We start from the raw sequence: 19,252 nt of genomic DNA, 5'->3' as shown, positions 1-19,252 counted from the left end.
ATTTTTCGAATTTTGGATTTTCGGATTTCTGAATTTCCGAAATTTTGAATTTTCGAATTTTCGAATTTCCAAATTCCGAATTTCCGAATTCCGAAAATTCGGAAATTCGGACATTTTGGAAATTGAAAAATTCGGAAATTTCGGAAGTAACAAATTTGTCAAAATTCTTTAAAAAACGAATTTGGAACTAAACGAAATTGCATATGTCTATGAATCAATAACATTCGACTAGATTTGAGAAAATATAGGAATAACATTTGATTTCGCCCCGCCCACACAGAACAAATGTACGTGCAAGGTGAATTGCAAGGTTTTTCAAGGTGAATACCTCTGCGATTTTATTTTTTATAAACACACACCCATCGGGGTGATTTACTAAAACTGGAGAGTGCAAAATCTGGTGTCGGCTGTGCATGTTAGCCAATCAGCTTCTAACGTCAGCTTATCCAATTAGGCTTTTGACAAAAATAAAACCTGGAATCTAATTGGTTTCTGTGCAGAGCTGCACCTGATTTTGCACGCTCCAGTTTTAGTAAATCTCCCCCCTGAGGGGATTTTATCTCAGCAATTGCAGATGAAGAAGATGAGGATGAGGAAGTGATTGCAAAGACACCCTAACATTCGAACCAAGGAGAAAATAAGACTAAAAACATTCGGTTTTTGCAGTCATTTGCAGAGAACAAATGTACCTGCTGTTTCTCAGGAGGTCTAGAAAGAGAGGGCATTGTGTTCAGCCGGTCATTTCAGACCCATAGACTGAGGAGTGAGGGAGAAGAACAGTAAAGCAAAATCACTGCACAGAACTACAAAGCAGGAAGCATAGGCTGCATATGTAATGAGCAAATATGACCGACCCCCCCCACACACACACATATATATATATATATATATATATATATATATATATATATATATATATATAAAATTAGAAAAATATTCATAGAAATACATTTTTTTTTAAAGGAAACACTTACTGTACATGCATTAATAAAAATATAATTAAACTGATTCCCTTCAAATATGTCTAAGAAAATTATTACAAATACATTTTTTTCCCTTTAATACACTATATTGTCAAAAGTATTGGGACACCTGCCTTTACACACACATAAACTTTAATGGCATCCCAGTCTTAGTCCGTAGGGTTCAATATTGAGTTGGCCCACCCTTTGCATCTATAACAGCTTCAACTCTTCTGGGAAGGCCGTCCACAAGGTTTAGGAGTGTGTCTATGGGAATGTTTGACCATCACCAATAATGCAAGGTCCATAAAGACATGGATGAGCGAGTTTGGGGTGGAGGAACTTGACTGGCCTGCACAGAGTCCTGACCTCAACCCGATAAAACCCCTTTGGGATGAATTAGAGTGGAGACTGCGAGCCAGGACTTCTCGTCTAAAACAGCTTCAACTCTTCTGGGAAGGCTGTCCACAAGGTTTAGGAGTGTGTCTATGGGAATGTTTGACCATTCTTCCAGAAGCGCATTTGTGAGGTCAGGCACTGATCGCACACACACATCGGTCCCTACCCTCAAGGAGCCCACAATCCAAGGTCCCCAACTCACACCCATACACCAGGGCCAAATTTGGACATAAGCCTATAACCCTACCCGCATGTCTTTGGAGGGTAGGAGGAAACCCACGCAGGCACAGGGAGAACATGCAAACTTCAGGCAGGTAGTGTTGTGGTTGGGATTCGAACCAGGGACCCTTTTTACTGTTAGGCAAGAGTGCTACCCACTACACCACTGTGGACAATTTTATGCACCCAACTCTGTGGGAACAATTTGAGGATGGCCCCTTCCTGTTCCAACATGACTGCGCACCAGTGCACAAAGCAAGGTCCATAAAGAGATGGATGAGTGAGTTTGGGGTGGAGGAACTTGACCGTCCTGCACAGAGTCCTGACCTCAACCAGATAGAATACCTTTGGGATGAATTAGAGTGGAGACTGCGAGCCAGGCCTTCTCATCCAACATCAGTGCCTGACCTCACAAATGCGCTTCTGGAAGAATGGTCAAACATTCCCATAGACACATTCCTAAACCTTGTGGACGGCCTTCCCAGAAGAGTTGAAAACTGTTATAGCTGCAAAGGGTGGGCCAACTCAATATTGAACCCTAAGGCTGGGATGCTATTAAAGTTCATCTGTGTGTAAAGGCAGGCGTACCAATACTTCTGACAATATAGTGTATCTGTCAGCTTATACAGAGATGTGTAAGAAGACATGACAGTGTATCTTCCCATGTCTTGCATGCTATGTCAAGCCTTTTATGCCTTGAAAAACCCATTGTATTATATCTTATTATAGCTTGGTGTGTTTGTTTTTCACATGTTAAATTGTATATATGTAAGTCTTTCTACCTATCTCTCTCTATATATGTATCTTTTAACCATTAAAAAAAAAAAGAATCTATCTGTCCCTTGTCTATCTCATTGTACTCCCAATACTGTAAACAGATTATAATTTCATCCCCACAACAATATCATTTCATCCCCATAATCCAAAAATGTCCCACAGAGCCCCTAAATGGCACCTTATATTGTAATATATGACCGCATAATACTGATCTGTGTCTCATAATGAAGGCTATTCAGATTCCCCAATGACTCCATAATATGATAGGTTAGTTTTGATATGGTTCAGTTGGCCGGGTGGTCGTTGGGGTATGTCATTGTTTGGGCCAACTAATTTGTCGCACCTGAAAAAACAAAAATTGTATCAATTTTTTACCATAATTTTTCTTTCCTGGAGCCAATCCATGGCAGAATACATGTGGTGGCAGCCCTGCCTACTTCCACCCACATGACCATACAGCCCCAGCATGACGCCCTATAACATATGACCCCCATATGCCCATAATACTGATCCATATTTCATGATGATACCTATGTATATTCCCCCAGAGAAATCCATAATGTGGTTAAGTTTTGATGTACTTCAGTTGGCTGGGTGGTCTTGGGTATGTCATTCTTGGGCCAACTAATTTGTTGCACCTGAAAAATGGAAAATTGTACCAAATACCATAATTATCTTTTCGTGGAACAAATCCATGGTGGAATATGTTTGGTAGCAACCCTGCCTACTTCCATCCACAGGACCAGTGCCACCATACAGCTCCAGAATGACACCCTATAATATATTATATAACCGCCATATTCCCGTAATACTGATCCATATTTCATGATGATAACTAGGTAAGTTCCCCAATGGCTCCATAATGTAATAGTTTAGGTCAGTGATGGCGAACCTTGGCACCCCAGATGTTTTGGAACTACATTTCCCATGATGCTCATGCACTCTGCAGTGTAGTTGAGCATCATGGAAAATGTAGTTCCAAAACATCTGGGGTGCCAAGGTTTTCTATCACTGATTTAGGTTATCTTTGATGTAGTTCAGTTGGCTGGATTGTCTTGGATGTGTCATTCTTGGGCCTACTAAATTGTCAAACCTGAAAAATGGAAAATTGTACCAAATGCTTAGTTTTGATGTACTTCAATTGGCTGGGTGGTCTTGGGTATGTCATTCTTGGGCCTACCAAATTGTCACACCTGAAAAATGGACAATTGTACAATATACCATAATTTTCCTTTCCTGGAACCAATCCATGGCAGAATATGTGTGTTAATAGCCCTGCCTACCTCCATCCACAGGACCAGTGCCACCATTCAGCTCCAAAATGACCCCCTATATTATATTATATGACCCTCATATACCCATAATACTGATCCAGATTTCATGATGATAACTACGTAAGTTCCCCAATCACTCCATAATGTAATAGTTTAGGTTACCTTTGATGCAGTTCAGTTGGCTGGATTGTCTTGGATGTGTCATTCTTGGGCCAACTAAGTTGTCCCACCTGAAAAATGGAAAATTGTACCAAATGCTTAACGTAATTTTCCTTTACTGGAACCAATCCATGGCAGAATATGTGCAATCTTATTGCAATCTTGAAACACCCAATACGAGGACAATATGCGACCGGTCTAAACTATGTGGCATGTTCACCAATGCCAGGAGCCTGGCGGACAAGATGGGTGAACTAGAGATACTGTTGTACAAGGAGGATTTGGATTTTGTGGGAATTTCAGAGACCTGGTTCAACAGCTCTCATGATTGGCTGGCAAACATTCAAGGGTATACCCTATACCGCAAGGATAGAGAGGGTAAAAAAGGGGGAGGGGTATGCCTATATATCAAGAATAATGTACAAGTGAATGTGAGAGATGACATCACTGAGGGGGCTAGGGAGGAGGTGGAATCTTTATGGGTAGAGCTCCAAAGGGATGAAGCTAAGGGGAAAATAATACTGGGAGTATGCTATAGGCCCCCTAACCTGAGGGAGGAAGTGGAGACGGATCTCCTATCACAAATTGGATTAGCAGCAAGGATGTCAAGTGTTATCATAATGGGGGATTTTAATTATCCAGACATAGACTGGGCGGAGGGAACCGCACATTCATTTAAGGCTCGCCAGTTCCTTAATGTCTTGCAGGACAATTTTATGGGTCAGATGGTAGACGCACCAACTAGAAATAAAACATTACTAGATCTACTGATTACCAACAATACAGACCTGATAACAGATGTGGAAATACGGGGCAATTTAGGTAACAGCGATCACAGGTCAATTAGTTTCAGTTTAAATCACACAAATAGGAGACATGAAGGGAACACAAAGACACTGAATTTCAAAAGAGCCAACTTCCCTAAACTACAAACCTTGCTAAAAGGCATAAATTGGGATAAAATATTAGGAACAAAGAATACAGAGGAGAGATGGGTTTGCTTTAAGAGCATATTAAATAAGGGCATTAGCCAATGTATCCCATTGGGTAATAAATTTAAAAGAGCGAACAAACATCCTGGATGGCTTAACTCCAATGTAAAAATGCATATAAAAGCAAAGGAGAAGGCCTTCAAAAAATACAAGGTTGAGGGATCATCCACAGCATTCAGAATTTATAAAGAATGCAATAAGAAATGTAAGGGTGCAATTAGGATGGCTAAGATAGAACATGAAAGACACATAGCGGAGGAGAGCAAAAAAAATCCCAAGAAATTCTTTAAGTATGTAAACAGTAAAAAAGGGAGGACAGACCATATTGGCCCCATAAAGAATGAGGAAGGACATCTGGTTACAAAGGATGGGGAGATGGCAGAGGTATTGAATTTATTCTTCTCCTCAGTATTCACGAGTGAATCGGGGGGCTTCAGTAACCAAAACTGCAGTGTTTATCCTCATGACACAACACAGGAAGCACCTACATGGTTAACAGAGGACGGAATTAAAATTAGACTTGAGAAACTTAACATTAATAAATCACCGGGACCAGATGGCTTGCATCCGAGGGTACTTAGGGAACTCAGTCAGGTGATTGCCAGACCGTTGTTCCTAATTTTTACAGACAGTCTATTGACTGGAATGGTGCCAGCTGATTGGAGAAAAGCCAATGTAGCACCAATATTTAAAAAGGGCCCAAAAAACATCCCTGGGAATTACAGACCAGTTAGCCTAACATCAATAGTATGTAAACTCTTGGAGGGGATGATAAGGGACTATATACAAGATTTTAGTAATAAGAATGATATCATTAGCAGTAATCAGCATGGATTCATGAAGAATCGTTCTTGCCAAACCAATCTATTAACCTTCTATGAGGAGGTGAGTTGCCATCTAGATAAAGGAAGGCCCGTAGACGTGGTGTATCTGGATTTTGCAAAAGCATTTGACACAGTTCCCCATAAACGTTTACTGTACAAAATAAGGTGCGTTGGCATGGACCATAGGGTGAGTACATGGATTGAAAACTGGCTACAAGGGCGTGTTCAGAGGGTGGTGATAAATGGGGAGTACTCAGAATGGTCAGGGTTCTGTGCTGGGACCAATCCTATTTAATTTGTTCATAAATGACCTGGAGGATGGGATAAACAGTTCCATCTCTGTATTTGCAGACGATACTAAGCTAAGCAGGGCAATAACTTCTCCGCAGGATGTGGAAATCTTGCAAAAAGATCTGAACAAATTAATGGGGTGGGCGACTACATGGCAAATGAGGTTCAATGTAGAAAAATGTAAAATAATGCATTTGGGTGTCAAAAATATGAATGCAATCTATACACTGGGGGGAGAACCTCTGGGGGAATCTAGGATGGAAAAGGACTTGGGGGTCCTAGTGGATGATAGGCTCAGCAACGGCATGCAATGCCAAGCTGCTGCTAATAAAGCAAACAGAATATTGGCATGCATTAAAAGGGGGATCAACTGCAGAGATAAAACGATAATTCTCCCGCTCTACAAGACTCTGGTCCGCCCGCACCTGGAGTATGCTGTCCAGTTCTGGGCACCAGTCCTCAGGAGGGACGTACTGGAAATGGAGCGAGTACAAAGAAGGGCAACAAAGCTAATAAAGGGTCTGGAGGATCTTAGTTATGAGGAAAGGTTGCGAGCACTGAACTTATTCTCTCTGGAGAAGAGACGCTTGAGAGGGGATATGATTTAAATTTACAAATACTGTACTGGTGACCCCACAATAGGGATAAAACTTTTTCGCAGAAGAGAGTTTAACAAGACTCGTGGCCACTCATTGCAATTAGAGGAAAAGAGGTTTAACCTTAAACTACGTAGAGGGTTCTTTACTGTAAGAGCGGCAAGGATGTGGAATTCCCTTCCACAGGCGGTGGTCTCAGCGGGGAGCATTGATAGCTTCAAGAAACTATTAGATAATCACCTGAATGACCGCAATATACAGGGATATGTAATGTAATACTGACACATAATCACACACATAGGTTGGACTTGATGGACTTGTGTCTTTTTTCAACCTCACCTACTATGTAATTATGTAACTATGTGTGATGGTAGCCCCACCTACTTCTACCCACATGACCAGGGTATAGATATAAAGTGTTGACACCTGCACAACAGCCCATTAACCGTACAATGTCAGTAACAAACTGGGTGGGTTTAGTATGATGCTGTGGACTGGTGCCAGGAAAGGAAAATTAAGGTAAGAGTTTAATAAAATTTTAAATTTTCTGGACATCAATATAGTAGCATTTATGTAGTAGATCAATAACTCCCTGCCAGGGTGGGAAGCTTAAGCAAATCCTATTTTATAAGAAAGTGAAAGGGTTGTTGTGTGGGCATCAACTTTTATAGCCTCTAGATATATTTTACCCTTGACCTAACCTCTTAACCCTTAGCACAGCCCCAAACCCAACCCCAAACAACCCTTTTGTTTTTCTGTCTGTCCAAGCTGTGGAGATTCATCCTCTCTATTTGTACTGGTGACCACGGTATCTAAAATTAAAGTGATGGGAGGTCAAAATGTCAGCATTGTCACCATAATTGGAAGTCAAGGGAAATCTTCCAATGGGGACTCCCTTTTTTCTGACAGCTTGCTAGGAGGGGACATGGCTTAACTCAGGAGAGATTTTAAAAACGCTTCCAAAACGTTTGGATCTTGTGAAGCTTTGGTTCATTTAGTTACAATTCTGCAGGGTTGGAGCTACTACCCCCTGCCCTATACAAGTCTTTATGAATGCCAAAAAACTGAATTAATAAAATTCAAAAGCAAGCATTTTTCCTGTAATTATGCAGCATTTGACTTAGTTTCATTGAGTATACCAACTCTTATTTCTATGTTGGCAGAACTTTTCTAGTATGTTCTAGAACAGTGGTTCTTGACCACCAGGCCACAGCCTGCCTCTTCCCAGGCCTCCAGCCAGCTTCAGATCCCCTAACCTAAAACAGTGCCTCACAGCTGCTATAGTGCCCCCAGCCTCCCATAATTGCCTGCAGTGCCCATCAAACCCTCTCAGTGCCCTCAGGCCCCCTGACAACCCTCATCTATCACTGTGTCCCCCTTAACTGCCCATCAGCCCACCTACATTGCCCCCAGGCCCCCTGAAAGTCTTCAGCCCCCACAGAGCCTTCCTTCTCCCAGGCCTCCTGTCAGCTACAGATCCCTAACCTGAAACAGTGCCTTCCAGCTCCCATATTGCCTCCAACCTTCAATCCAATGCCTCTTAACCCACCCTCAGTGTCCCCATGCCTCATGAGAGTCTTTAGCCTCTATAGACTTTCCGTCTTTTTGGGCCTCCAGCCAGCTACTGATCCCCTAACTTACCACAGTGGCTCCCTGGTCCCATAGTGCCCCCATCCTTCTATAACTGCTTGCGGTACCCAGTCCCCGGAGCGCTCTCAGCTTCCACAGCACCTCCTAACCACCAACAGTGCCCTCAGGTTCTCTGAGGGCCGTCAACTCCCACAGTACCTCTTCAGCCTTCCAAAGTGCCACTCAGTCTATCACAGTGCCCACCGGACTGCTGCAGAGCCTCCAGCCCCCCCATGATGCAACAACCTCCAACAGTGTCCCATAATGTTTTCTAGCCCCCGCAGTCCCCTCTAGTCTTCCACAGTGCCCATGTCAAACCCCCAATCTCATGAAGAGATCCCAGGTTCTCCAGAAACCTCAACCACTCGTCTATCCTCATCACTCCAGCCCCACAGTGACACCCAGCTCCATCCAGAGCCTTCCAGCTTTCCCAAACATTTATTATGTGAGTATAATTTTTTTTTTTTTTTACTATTGGGTTTTGGAAGAATTTACGGGGCCCTGGTCTCATTAAGGTTGAGAACCACAGTTCCAGATAGATCCTTGAAATGTTTTCCCTCTGTAGTTGGGGTGTAACAGTCACCGATCAGCAGCAGGCTGGAAGACTGTATTTGGATTGCTCGTTAGCGTGTGTGCACAGAATCAAGTTTTATGTATAATGGGTTGTGCGTTTCTAATTCTGGAGCGGAGAGAAGAATTTAGCTGTGATTTGCTTCTGCTTTTAGGATTTTGTCGTTCTTCAGTGAAATTTACAAGGTAGCACAATGTTCTAAACACTCAAAAGAAAGGGACATTGTGTCTGAGGCTCTTTCCCTCTCCCATCAATCCTAACTTAGACAGTGAAGCCTTGAAAACCCCATTGACTGAGTTACGTCTCCTCCTTCCCATAAGAACGCAGGACAATGGGACTTTGTGAATGTTATCCTGATTGCAGCTGTAGGCAGTTTGGACAGAATCCCATTGAGGGCTCGGACAAACAGGTTCTCTCAGCCCAACTGGTGCAATTGTGGCATTGCTCTACGTAAGAGACCTGACCTCTTGGCTGAACAAGGCAATGACCGTTTCCCTCTATTGGAGGGTGATCGCTCTTTATCTTTTTGCTGGAGGCCTTGCAACAGATCATACACCCTACCATGCAGAAACAGGCAGTCCAAGGGATAAAGAGCGGAGCTGAATTGAAATGAAAAAATGGTTGAGGATAACCAACCAATGTTTTTGAGGACTGGCTGGTGATCAAGTGAGACAATGTTTTTTTTTGATGTGGAGCAGTTGAGTTAGAACCTCTGCCAGGTGTAAATAACCATCTGAGTCCCAATTATAGACACAATGGGAAGTGAGAGGAAATTTCCCCAAAACAAGAAAAAACTCCACCCCTAACAGTTACCCATTGAAAGATTCCACCTTTCTTCTGGCGACAACTGTATATTTTGGATTACAGATCCAGTGCTCAGGACAAGGATCCAGAACTTCATCCCTTTCCCCCAATGCTAATACATGCTGTGGAATGGGTGTAACACCCTGCATCCATTCTTTGCCCCCTTGCTTCACTGTACCCAGGGCAGCTTCCCCTCCTGCCCACCCCTTGTCCCAGCCCTGCCCATCGCATTCTAATCACTAGGACTAATTGAGAGTGTGAATCTAACAGAGGTGCTAGTCCTTCCATATTAAAAAAGAAGGGAAAGCTATGACTTTAGATGCACTTTGCAGGTGTCCCCAGTGGAAGATATCACCTCTAAGCCTGTGCTAGTAACAACCTTAAAAACGTAAAGTAGAACGACACGCCAAAACGTTTTTTTCATTTTGGAGATCGAGAGGGTTATACCCCCGTCAGTTTTTTTTTTTTTTTGTCCCTTTGGGGAGATTTCCTTTCACTTCCTGTCTCATGGCAAAAACAGGATGTAAGAGGAGAACCCTGCAAAGTGAGTTGTCACCAGAACTAGTGTCCACATTGGAAGATTTCCCCTCTATTCCTTTTCTGGTGACAACCCAAAATTTGGGATTTCTTTTCACTTTCACACTCAGTTATAACAGTGACCAGAACAAAAAGAGAGGGTGAATCTCCCTAAAAGGAACACAAACAGCAATAAAAACCTGACAGAGGTTCTAATCTCTTTCTACTCCATCCAAAATTAAAAAAAAAGTTTTGCATTTCATAATACTTTAACCACTTCCCGACCGGTGCACGCCGATGTACGTCGGCAGAATGGCACGGCTGGGCAAATGTGCGTACCTGTAAGTCCCATTTGAATTTCCCACCGTGCCATTGCGTGCGCGCCGGCCGGGAGCTCCGTGAGTCAGGTCGCGGGTCCTGCAGACTCGATCACCGCGGGAATACCCGCGATCGCCTCATGGAGAGGACGAACGGGGAGATGCTGATGTAAACAAACATCTCCCCGTTCTGCCTAGTGACAAGTGTCACTGGATCTCTGCTCCCTGTCATCGGGAGCAGAGATCAGTGACGTGTCACAGCTAGCCCATCCCCCCTACAGTTAGAAAACACTCCCTAGTACTGACTTAACCCCTCCCCGCCCCCTAGTGGTTAACCCCTTCACTGCCAATGTCATTTATACAGGAATCAATGCATTTTTATAGCACTGATTGCTGTATAAATGACAATGGTCCCAAAAATGTGCCAAAAATGTCCGATGTGTCCGCTATAATGTCGCAGTCAAAATAAAAATCGCTGATCGCCGCCATTACTAGTAAAAAAAAAATTATTAATAAAAATGCCATAAAACTATCCCCTATTTTGTAAACGCTATAACTTTTGCGCAAAACAATCAATAATCGCTTAATTTGATTTTCTTTTACCAAAAATATGTAGAAGAATATGTATCGGCCTAAACTGAGGAAAGAAAATGTTTTTTTTATTTTTTGGGGGGGATATTTATTATAGCAAAAAATAAAAAATAATGTGTTTTTTTCAAAATTGTCAGCATTTTTTTGTTTATAGAGCAAAAAATAAAAACCGCAGAGGTGATCAAATACCACCAAAAGAAAGCTCTATTTGTGGGGAAAAAAGAACGTCAATTTTGTTTGGGAGCCACGCCGCACGGCCGCGCGATTGTCAGTTAAAGCGACGCAGTGCCGAATCGCAAAAAGTGCTCTGGTCAAGAAGGGGGGTAAATTCTTCCGTGGGCTGAAGTGGTTAAAATTTCCTCTTGCTTTCTGTACCGGTGGGTGAACTTGTGCAGTAATAAAAAAAGAACAGAAAAGCTAACGCCTACAATCTTTTTAAAACAGGCACATACGTTTTGGTCTGGAGTTCCACCCTATCTCCTGCATGTTGTACACCTTGCCTTATTCATGTTGTGACATCGCATTTCACGAGGATTGGAAGCAGCAAGAACTGGTTATTACAACTAAAGTACTGAGATAATTACACCCATGAGTGCTATGATACTGGGTGTCAGCTGAAGATAAAGTCAAGAAAAGCATGTTATCATCCCCTGGAGGAGAATCTGTCCATATTGCTTCACAGTGTAGAACAGTAGGGTGGTCGTTGGGTTTATCATCTTCTTAACACTCATTTACGTTCTTCATGATGAAGATCAGTACAGAAATGGAGAGTGCTATCACTGCTGATGAAAACAACTCCTTTGTACCTAAAATGAGAAGAAACTAGTTTATAATCTTCAGTATATGGTGGATAATAGCAATAGAGAAATTACTATTCATTAAAGAATAGAAGGATCTTATCTTGACTATCCTAATTACACTCACCGCCTGGATTTCACACCCTCTAACATAACCCTCCATAAGGCAGAAAATACTCTGAACCTGCCCATCTCTCTACCCTTTGGATTATACCCAACATTGGGAGGGTGTTGGATCACCCCGTTCAACATGACCCTCAATAATACAAAAAATATTCTGCTCCTGACCTTCTCTCTACATTTCCAATTACATCCAACATGTGGATATCACACCCTCCAACATGAACCTCCACAATATAAAAATATATTCTGCTCCTGACCTTCTCTCTACATTTCTAATTACATCCAACATGTGGATATCACACCCTCCAACATGAACCTCCACAATATAAAAATATATTCTGCTCCTGACCTTCTCTCTACATTTCTAATTACATCCACCATGTGGATCTCACACCCTCCAACATGAACCTCCATAATATAAAAATATATTCTGCTCCTGACCTTCTCTCTACATTTCTAATTACATCCACCATGTGGATCTCACACTCTCCAACATGAACCTCCACAATATAAAAATATATTCTGCTCCTGACCTTCTCTCTACATTTCTAATTACATCCACCATGTGGATCTCACACCCTCCAACATGAACCTCCATAATATAAAAATATATTCTGCTCCTGACCTTCTCTCTACATTTCTAATTACATCCACCATGTGGATCTCACACCCTCCAACATGAACCTCCATAATGTAAAAATATATTCTGCTACTGACCTTCTCTCTTTCTTTCTGATTACACTCACCGCTGGGATATCACACCTCCAACATGACCCTCCATAATATAGAAAATACTCTGCTCCTGACTTTTTCTCTGCCTTTCTGATTACACCCACATCCAGAATATCACATCCTCCAGCATAACCCTCAATAAGGTAGAAGATACTCTGCTTCTGACTTTTTCTTTACCCCCCTGATCACACAATTGAAAAATTTTTGAGAAAAAAAATGGCAATAAATAATAAAAGGATCTTGGCCTCCCACATGACCCTCTGAAAATACTCTGATCCTGCCCATCTCTCTACTCTTTGGATTATACCAAACATTGGGGTATCACATCCTCCAACATGACCCTCCACAATGTAGAAAATATTCTGCTCCTGACCTTCTCTCTACCTTTCTAATTACACCCATCCAACATGACCCTCCATGAGATAGAAAATACTCTAGTCCTGACCTTCTCTCTACCTTTCTGATTATATTCGGAGAGAGAAAGGAAGGAATCCCCGGCGGCGCACATCCACGCGAGTGTGTGATGATGAGAATGACAACCTCAGCCTGGGCTCCCGCCAGACAACACCCCCAAATTTATATTCACTACTGGGATATCTTACCCTCCATAAGGTAGAAAGTATTCTGCTCCTGATCTTCTCTCCACCTTTCTGATAACACTCAGCGCCTGGTTATCACATCTCCAACATGATCCTCCATAAAGTAGAAAATAGTCTGCTCCTAACCTTCTCTCTACCTTTCTTCTCTGTTTCCGACCTTTGTTTACTCTCCTGATTACACAACTGCTAATTATTTTTGACAAATGATTGTTCATTAAAGAATAAAAGGATCTTGACCTTCCACATGACCCCCCATAAGGCAGGAAATACTCTGACCCTGCTCCTTTCTTTACTCTTTCGATTATACCCACCATTGTGCTATCACACCCTCCAACATAACTCTCCATAAAGTATAGAAAATACTCTGCTCTTCACCTTCTCACTACCTTTCTGATTACACCCACTTTAGGGATATTACAGCTCTAACATGATCCTACATAAAGTAGAAAATACTCTGCTCCTGACCTTCTCTCTACCATTCTGATTACACTCACCATCGAGATATGACACCTTTACCATGACCCTGCATTAGGTGGAAAATATTAAACTCCTGATCTTATGTCTTCACTTCTGATTACTTCTACCATCAGGATATCACATCCTCCAACATAACTCTCCATAAAGTAGAAATTACTCTGCTCTTCACCTTCTCACTATGTTTCTGATTACACCCACTTTAGGGATATCACACCCTCCAAAATGACCCTTCATAAAACAGAAAATACTCTGCTCCTGACCTCTCTACCTTTCTGATTACACCTGCCTTTAAGAAATTACACCTCCAACATGACCCTCCATAAGGTTGAACATACTCTACTCCTGACCTTCTCTCTTCTCTTTTGCTTTTCTGCTTACTTCTACCACCAGAATATTACATCCTCCAACATGACCCTCAATGAGTTAGAAGAATACTCTGCTTCTGACCTTTTCTTTACTCTCCTGATCACAGAATTGAAAATAGTTTTGAGAAATGATTGTTCATTAAATAATAAATAGATCTTGGCCTCCCACATATCCCTCATAAGGAAGAACATCTCTCTACTCTTCAGATTATACTCACCATCGGGATATCACATCCTCCAACATGACCCTCCATAAAACAGAAAATATTCTGCTCCTGACCTTCTCTCTACCTTTCTGATTACACTCACCATCCAAATATTACACCTCTAACATGGCCCTCCATAAGGTAGAAAATACCCTGTTCTTGACCTCCCAACCTTTCTGATTCCCCCTACCACCAGGACATCAAATCCTCCAACTTAACCCTCCATAATGTAGAAAATACTATGCTCCTGATCTTAAATATAGCTTTCTAATTACACTCACTATCATACAGTGGTGGCTGGTTGGCGGTAAACAGACCTGGCCCCCCCTCACTCGCATCCCCCCCCCCCCCCCCCCCCGTGGCTCTTGATCACCTTGCGCCCCCCCCCTGCTTGCGATCCGTGGCCTTACCTACTACTGTGGTAGAGGTGGTGCACTACTGAATCCGGGCTCCTGGAAGAGGCTGTTGCTGCCGCTGGGGTCGTTGCTTCTCCTCCCGGCTGAACGTGAGGCGGGTCCTGAGACATGATTGGACCTGCTTCCTAATTGGCTGGGAGGAGAAGCAGGCTGACATTAGCGAATATTAATTAGCTAATGTCACATAAGTGGATGGGCTTGGGGCGCAGAGCCCACCCTTTTTAAAGCCAATATGAGCCTCCAGCTCTAATCACGTGCTTCAAAAAAAAAAAAACCCACATTGAAATGCATCCGGAGCCCTGCATGGAGATTAGGTGCGGTGGTGCCTCCCGCGCCCCTAATGGATGGGCCGCCACTGCTATCGGAATATCACACCCTCCAACATGACCCTCCATAACATAGAAAATACTCTTCTCCTTAATGTTTCTCTTCTATTTTGATTTTTATAAGCGTGCTTTAGTTACTGAACACTTAATAAACGTTTGCTTAGATGTCAACAGTAGAAGGACCTCCAGAAGTATTTTCTGCTTTGTGGAGTGATTAATGCTGTGTGGTTTGGCACCTTGACAAAAGGACATTCACTTGTGTGTATTCAAGAGATTTCCATTAACTCTTTAGAGGCTAAAGCCTCGTACACATGATCGGATTGTTGGCCAACAAAACCGTGGAATTTTGTCCAAAGGGCGTTGGCCCAAACTTGTCTTGCATACACATGGCCACATAATTGTTGGCCAACAATTATGAACGTATTGAAGTACTAGATGTACTATGTTGTTTTTCAGCTCTTTGGGCTCCTTCTGCTAATTTCGTGTTAGTAGAAGTTTGGTAAGCGTTGATTTGTGCTTTTCATTTCGCACTTTTTATTTCGCGCTTTTCAGTTTGTTTCTGAGTGGCCGTTTGTCAACCAGACATGTTGCGGAATCGGAGGAGATAACGTGTTATTTATTATTGGCCTTGGAGTTATTGCTTTGACATTATTTTTTTGGTTGAATAATGATTTGATTTGTTATATTTTCTATATTTTTGGATGCATAGAATGCACTTCTTGGTTAAGTTCTATTGGCAGATATCATGTCTAATTTTATTTGTTTTCTTTTTTTAATGCACAATTAAAAAAATTGTGTAGAATAATACTTGGCTATGTGTTTTACTTCAAATGACAGTTTGGGAGTCGGCAGTTACATTTAAAAAAACACAATGTAAAATTGACAAGAGACACCAACATAGTTGTATCTTTGATCTTAAAAACTACAGGATAATGGTGTTGTAGTAACTTGTCCAAATAAAAAAAAACAAAAGAAAAAAGCATAATAATATTATTCTTGATATCACTAGAAAAAAAAAAGCCTTTTAAAATTTGTTTGCAAAAACTCAATAAGTATCACCAGCAAAGCAGCTTCATTATTATCCCATTAAAGAAAAAGAGAATTGTGCGCTGCATTTCCAGATTTCATAATTTGCAGCGAATGTGAATTCTCCATTACGAACGCTAGTTTACAAGACTGACTGCTCGCCCTTGCACGCGTGTTTGTACTTTGGACTTTTGTCCGACGGACTTGTGTACACACGCTCGGAAAATCCAACAACAGAAAATTTGAAAACCTGCCATCCAACATTTGTCGGCGGAAAGTCTGGCAACGATTGTCCGATGGAGCGTACACACGGTCGGATTTACCGGCAACAGCCTGCCATCAAACATTTCCCGTTGGAATGTCCGATCGTGTGTACGGGGCTTAAGACTGTCGTTGGCCAGTCCTAAACCAGAATGTTTGATCTTTAGCAACACGTGGTTAACCACTTCCCTACCCACATATAGTCATGTGACGTCCTGGGATGGGATCTCCCATCCTGGATGGACGTTATATGACGTCCTGGGATTCCCGGCCGTCTAGGGGGCGCGCGCGCGCGCCCGCCGCGTTGCTTGGGACCCAGTGCGTGTGCCCGGCGGCCGTGATGTCCGCCGGGCGGCCGGGATGTCCGCCGGGCACCCGCGATTGCCCGTTAACCGGGCTGGACCGTGGATCTGTGTGTGTAAACACACAGATCCACGTCCTGTCAGTTGTGAGGAGAGCAATCTGTGTTCCCAGAACGGAAGAACACTGATCAGTCTCCTCTCCTTGTGCATCCCCTACAGTTAGAAGCATTCCCTAGGAAACATATTAACCCCTCCCCGCCCCCTAGTGGTTAACCCCTTCACTGCCTGTCACATTTACACAGTAATCAATGCAATTTTATAGCATTGATCACTGTATAAATGTGAATGGTCCCAAAAATGTGTCAAAAGTGTCCGATGTGTCCGCCATAATGTCGCAGTCATGAAAAAAAATCGCGATCGCCGCTAAAAAAATAAATAAATATTTTTTTTTTAAAAATGCCATAAATCTATCCTGTATTTTGTAGACGCTATAACTTTTGCGCAAACCAATCAATATACGCTTATTGCAATTTTTTTTTTTACCAAAAATATGTAGAAGAATACATATCAGCCGAAACTGAGGAAAAAAATTTGTTTTTTAAAAAAAAAAATTGGGATATTTATTATAGCAAAAAGTAAAAAATATTGTGTTTTTTTCAAAATTGTCGCTCTTCTTTTGTTTATAGCGCAAAAAATAAAAACCGCAGAGGCGATCAAATACCACCAAAAGAAAGCTCTATTTGTGGGGAAAAAAGGACGTCAATTTTTTTTGGGTACAACGTTGCACGACCGTGCAATTGTCGTTTAAAGTGCGACAGCGCTGAAAACTAAAAATTGGCCAGGGAAGGAAGGGGGTGAAAATGCCCGGTATTGAACCGGTTAAGGTGATGATGGTAACGTATGATGGGGTGAAGCAAGTGTGGATGTAGCTCAAAACTTTGATGCTAACATTGTCCCTCTTGTCACTGCCTCAGCAGTTTGATTGGTATGCCCTGGACAGTGCTTTGGGTTCCTTTGTTGGTTATACAACTAGGTTTATGTATTACATAATACACAATGGTAGATGTTATTAGCGGAGAAGATGGGTTCATACTTACCTCTGCTATACACACATGTCCTGGATTTCCCCCCTATAAAAACAATGACCAGAATTATTGTTACAAAAAGATTTGACAACAATTTATCATACACATTGGATGTGCGAAGAAATACAAACACAGATGGCCAATGAGCATTATAACTGCTTGAAAAGACTATTCTTTACTATGTCAATTGCAAAATCGTCAGTGCTGTCTCAAAGTGCAACCTTTCAATTCTATTAAACCAAAAAATATGTAGAAAATGGGATTTTAAAGGTACCCCTGATATAGGAAAAGACATTATCTACTAAAAATATATCAAATATTTATTAAAGCAGTTTTACAAAAAAATATATACGATAAAATGTGAGAACAGTTTTACATTCACAGTCAAAGGTATACATCCTCAACCTAATATTGACAATGAAAAAAAAACTGTGGTCACCAAGAGTCAAAGCATAACCACGTCCACATAATTTCAACATGTTTCGCCCAGAAGGCTTCATCAGGAAAATGGACGAGGCTTTTCAATTATTCAACAACAATATTCACGATAAAAACAACCTCTGTAATAGAGTTCTGGGGAAGTCGCAGGATACGAGGCGTCAACTGAGAGAAGAGGGGAAGAGGGGTGCCCCCAGAAGTGACTCCCCCCTGTGTAGTCCAGATGGATGCCTGATCACCCGTAGGGAGGGATGTATATTCACATGGATGAAAATCATCAAAAGCAAAAAGGATGATTACGGTATCAACCCCCCCCGAAGAGTATTTGTATTGGGAGCTCATGAGGACTGAATGGCACAATATCAATTGTAAAAAAGCTCCTGTATAGGTGAAGACAAAGCTGCTCCACAGTTTCTTGAAAAGATATCACATCGTTATGTAAGAAGCTACGTCACATTTCTATTGGCGCTGCTAAAGGGGCACCCTAAAGTAGTGGGCCACAAAAAATAGTCACTTCCTGGTGCTGGCGTCCATGTTTAGCATGAGCTCCCCATGGACGCCAGCACCAGGAAGTGACTATTTTTTGTGGCCCACTACTTTAGGGTGCCCCTTTAGCAGCACCAATAGAAATGTGACGTAGCTTCTTACATAATGATGTGATATCTTTTCAAGAAACTGTGGAGCAGCTTTGTCTTCACCTATACAGGAGCTTTTTTTACAATTGCAATTGTGCCATTCAGTCCTCATGAGCTCCCAATACAAATACTCTTCGGGGGGTTGATAACGTAATCATCCTTTTTGCTTTTGATGATTTTCATCCATGTGAATATACATCCCTCCCTACGGGTGATCAGGCATCCATCTGGACTACACAGGGGGGAGTCACTTCTGGGGGCACCCCTCTTCCCCTCTTCTCTCAGTTGACGCCTCGTATCCTGCGACTTCCCCAGAACTCTATTACAGAGGTTGTTTTTATCGTGAATATTGTTGTTGAATAATTGAAAAGCCTCGTCCATTTTCCTGATGAAGCCTTCTGGGCGAAACATGTTGAAATTATGTGGACGTGGTTATGCTTTGAACTCTTGGTGACCACAGTTTTTTTTTCATTGTCAATATTAGGTTGAGGATGTATACCTTTGACTGTGAATGTAAAACTGTTCTCACATTTTATCGTATAT

The 19,252-nt window shown here is 42.1% G+C and overlaps 1 protein-coding gene across 2 annotated transcripts in view; it reads right to left on the bottom strand.

The window, feature by feature from the left end:
* Nucleotides 1-2,383: 2,383 nt before the first annotated feature.
* Nucleotides 2,384-19,252, bottom strand: part of LOC141126640 (ecto-ADP-ribosyltransferase 5-like) — a 42,227-nt gene continuing 25,358 nt past the window's right edge. For both annotated transcript variants that reach the window (XM_073612569.1, XM_073612568.1), the window contains exons 4-5: nucleotides 17,649-17,681; nucleotides 2,384-11,727 (exon numbers count right to left, since the gene is read on the bottom strand). In XM_073612569.1, the coding sequence (XP_073468670.1) occupies nucleotides 11,642-11,727; nucleotides 17,649-17,681 (119 nt within the window). In that variant the 3' untranslated portion in view covers nucleotides 2,384-11,641. The remainder of the gene's footprint in view (nucleotides 11,728-17,648; nucleotides 17,682-19,252) is intronic.

This window comes from Aquarana catesbeiana, linkage group LG02, assembly GCF_042186555.1.
Source record: "Aquarana catesbeiana isolate 2022-GZ linkage group LG02, ASM4218655v1, whole genome shotgun sequence".
Taxonomy (NCBI): domain Eukaryota; kingdom Metazoa; phylum Chordata; class Amphibia; order Anura; family Ranidae; genus Aquarana; species Aquarana catesbeiana.
The sequence above is the reverse complement of the archived record's forward strand: the minus strand, read 5'-3'. Positions and strand labels throughout refer to the sequence as shown.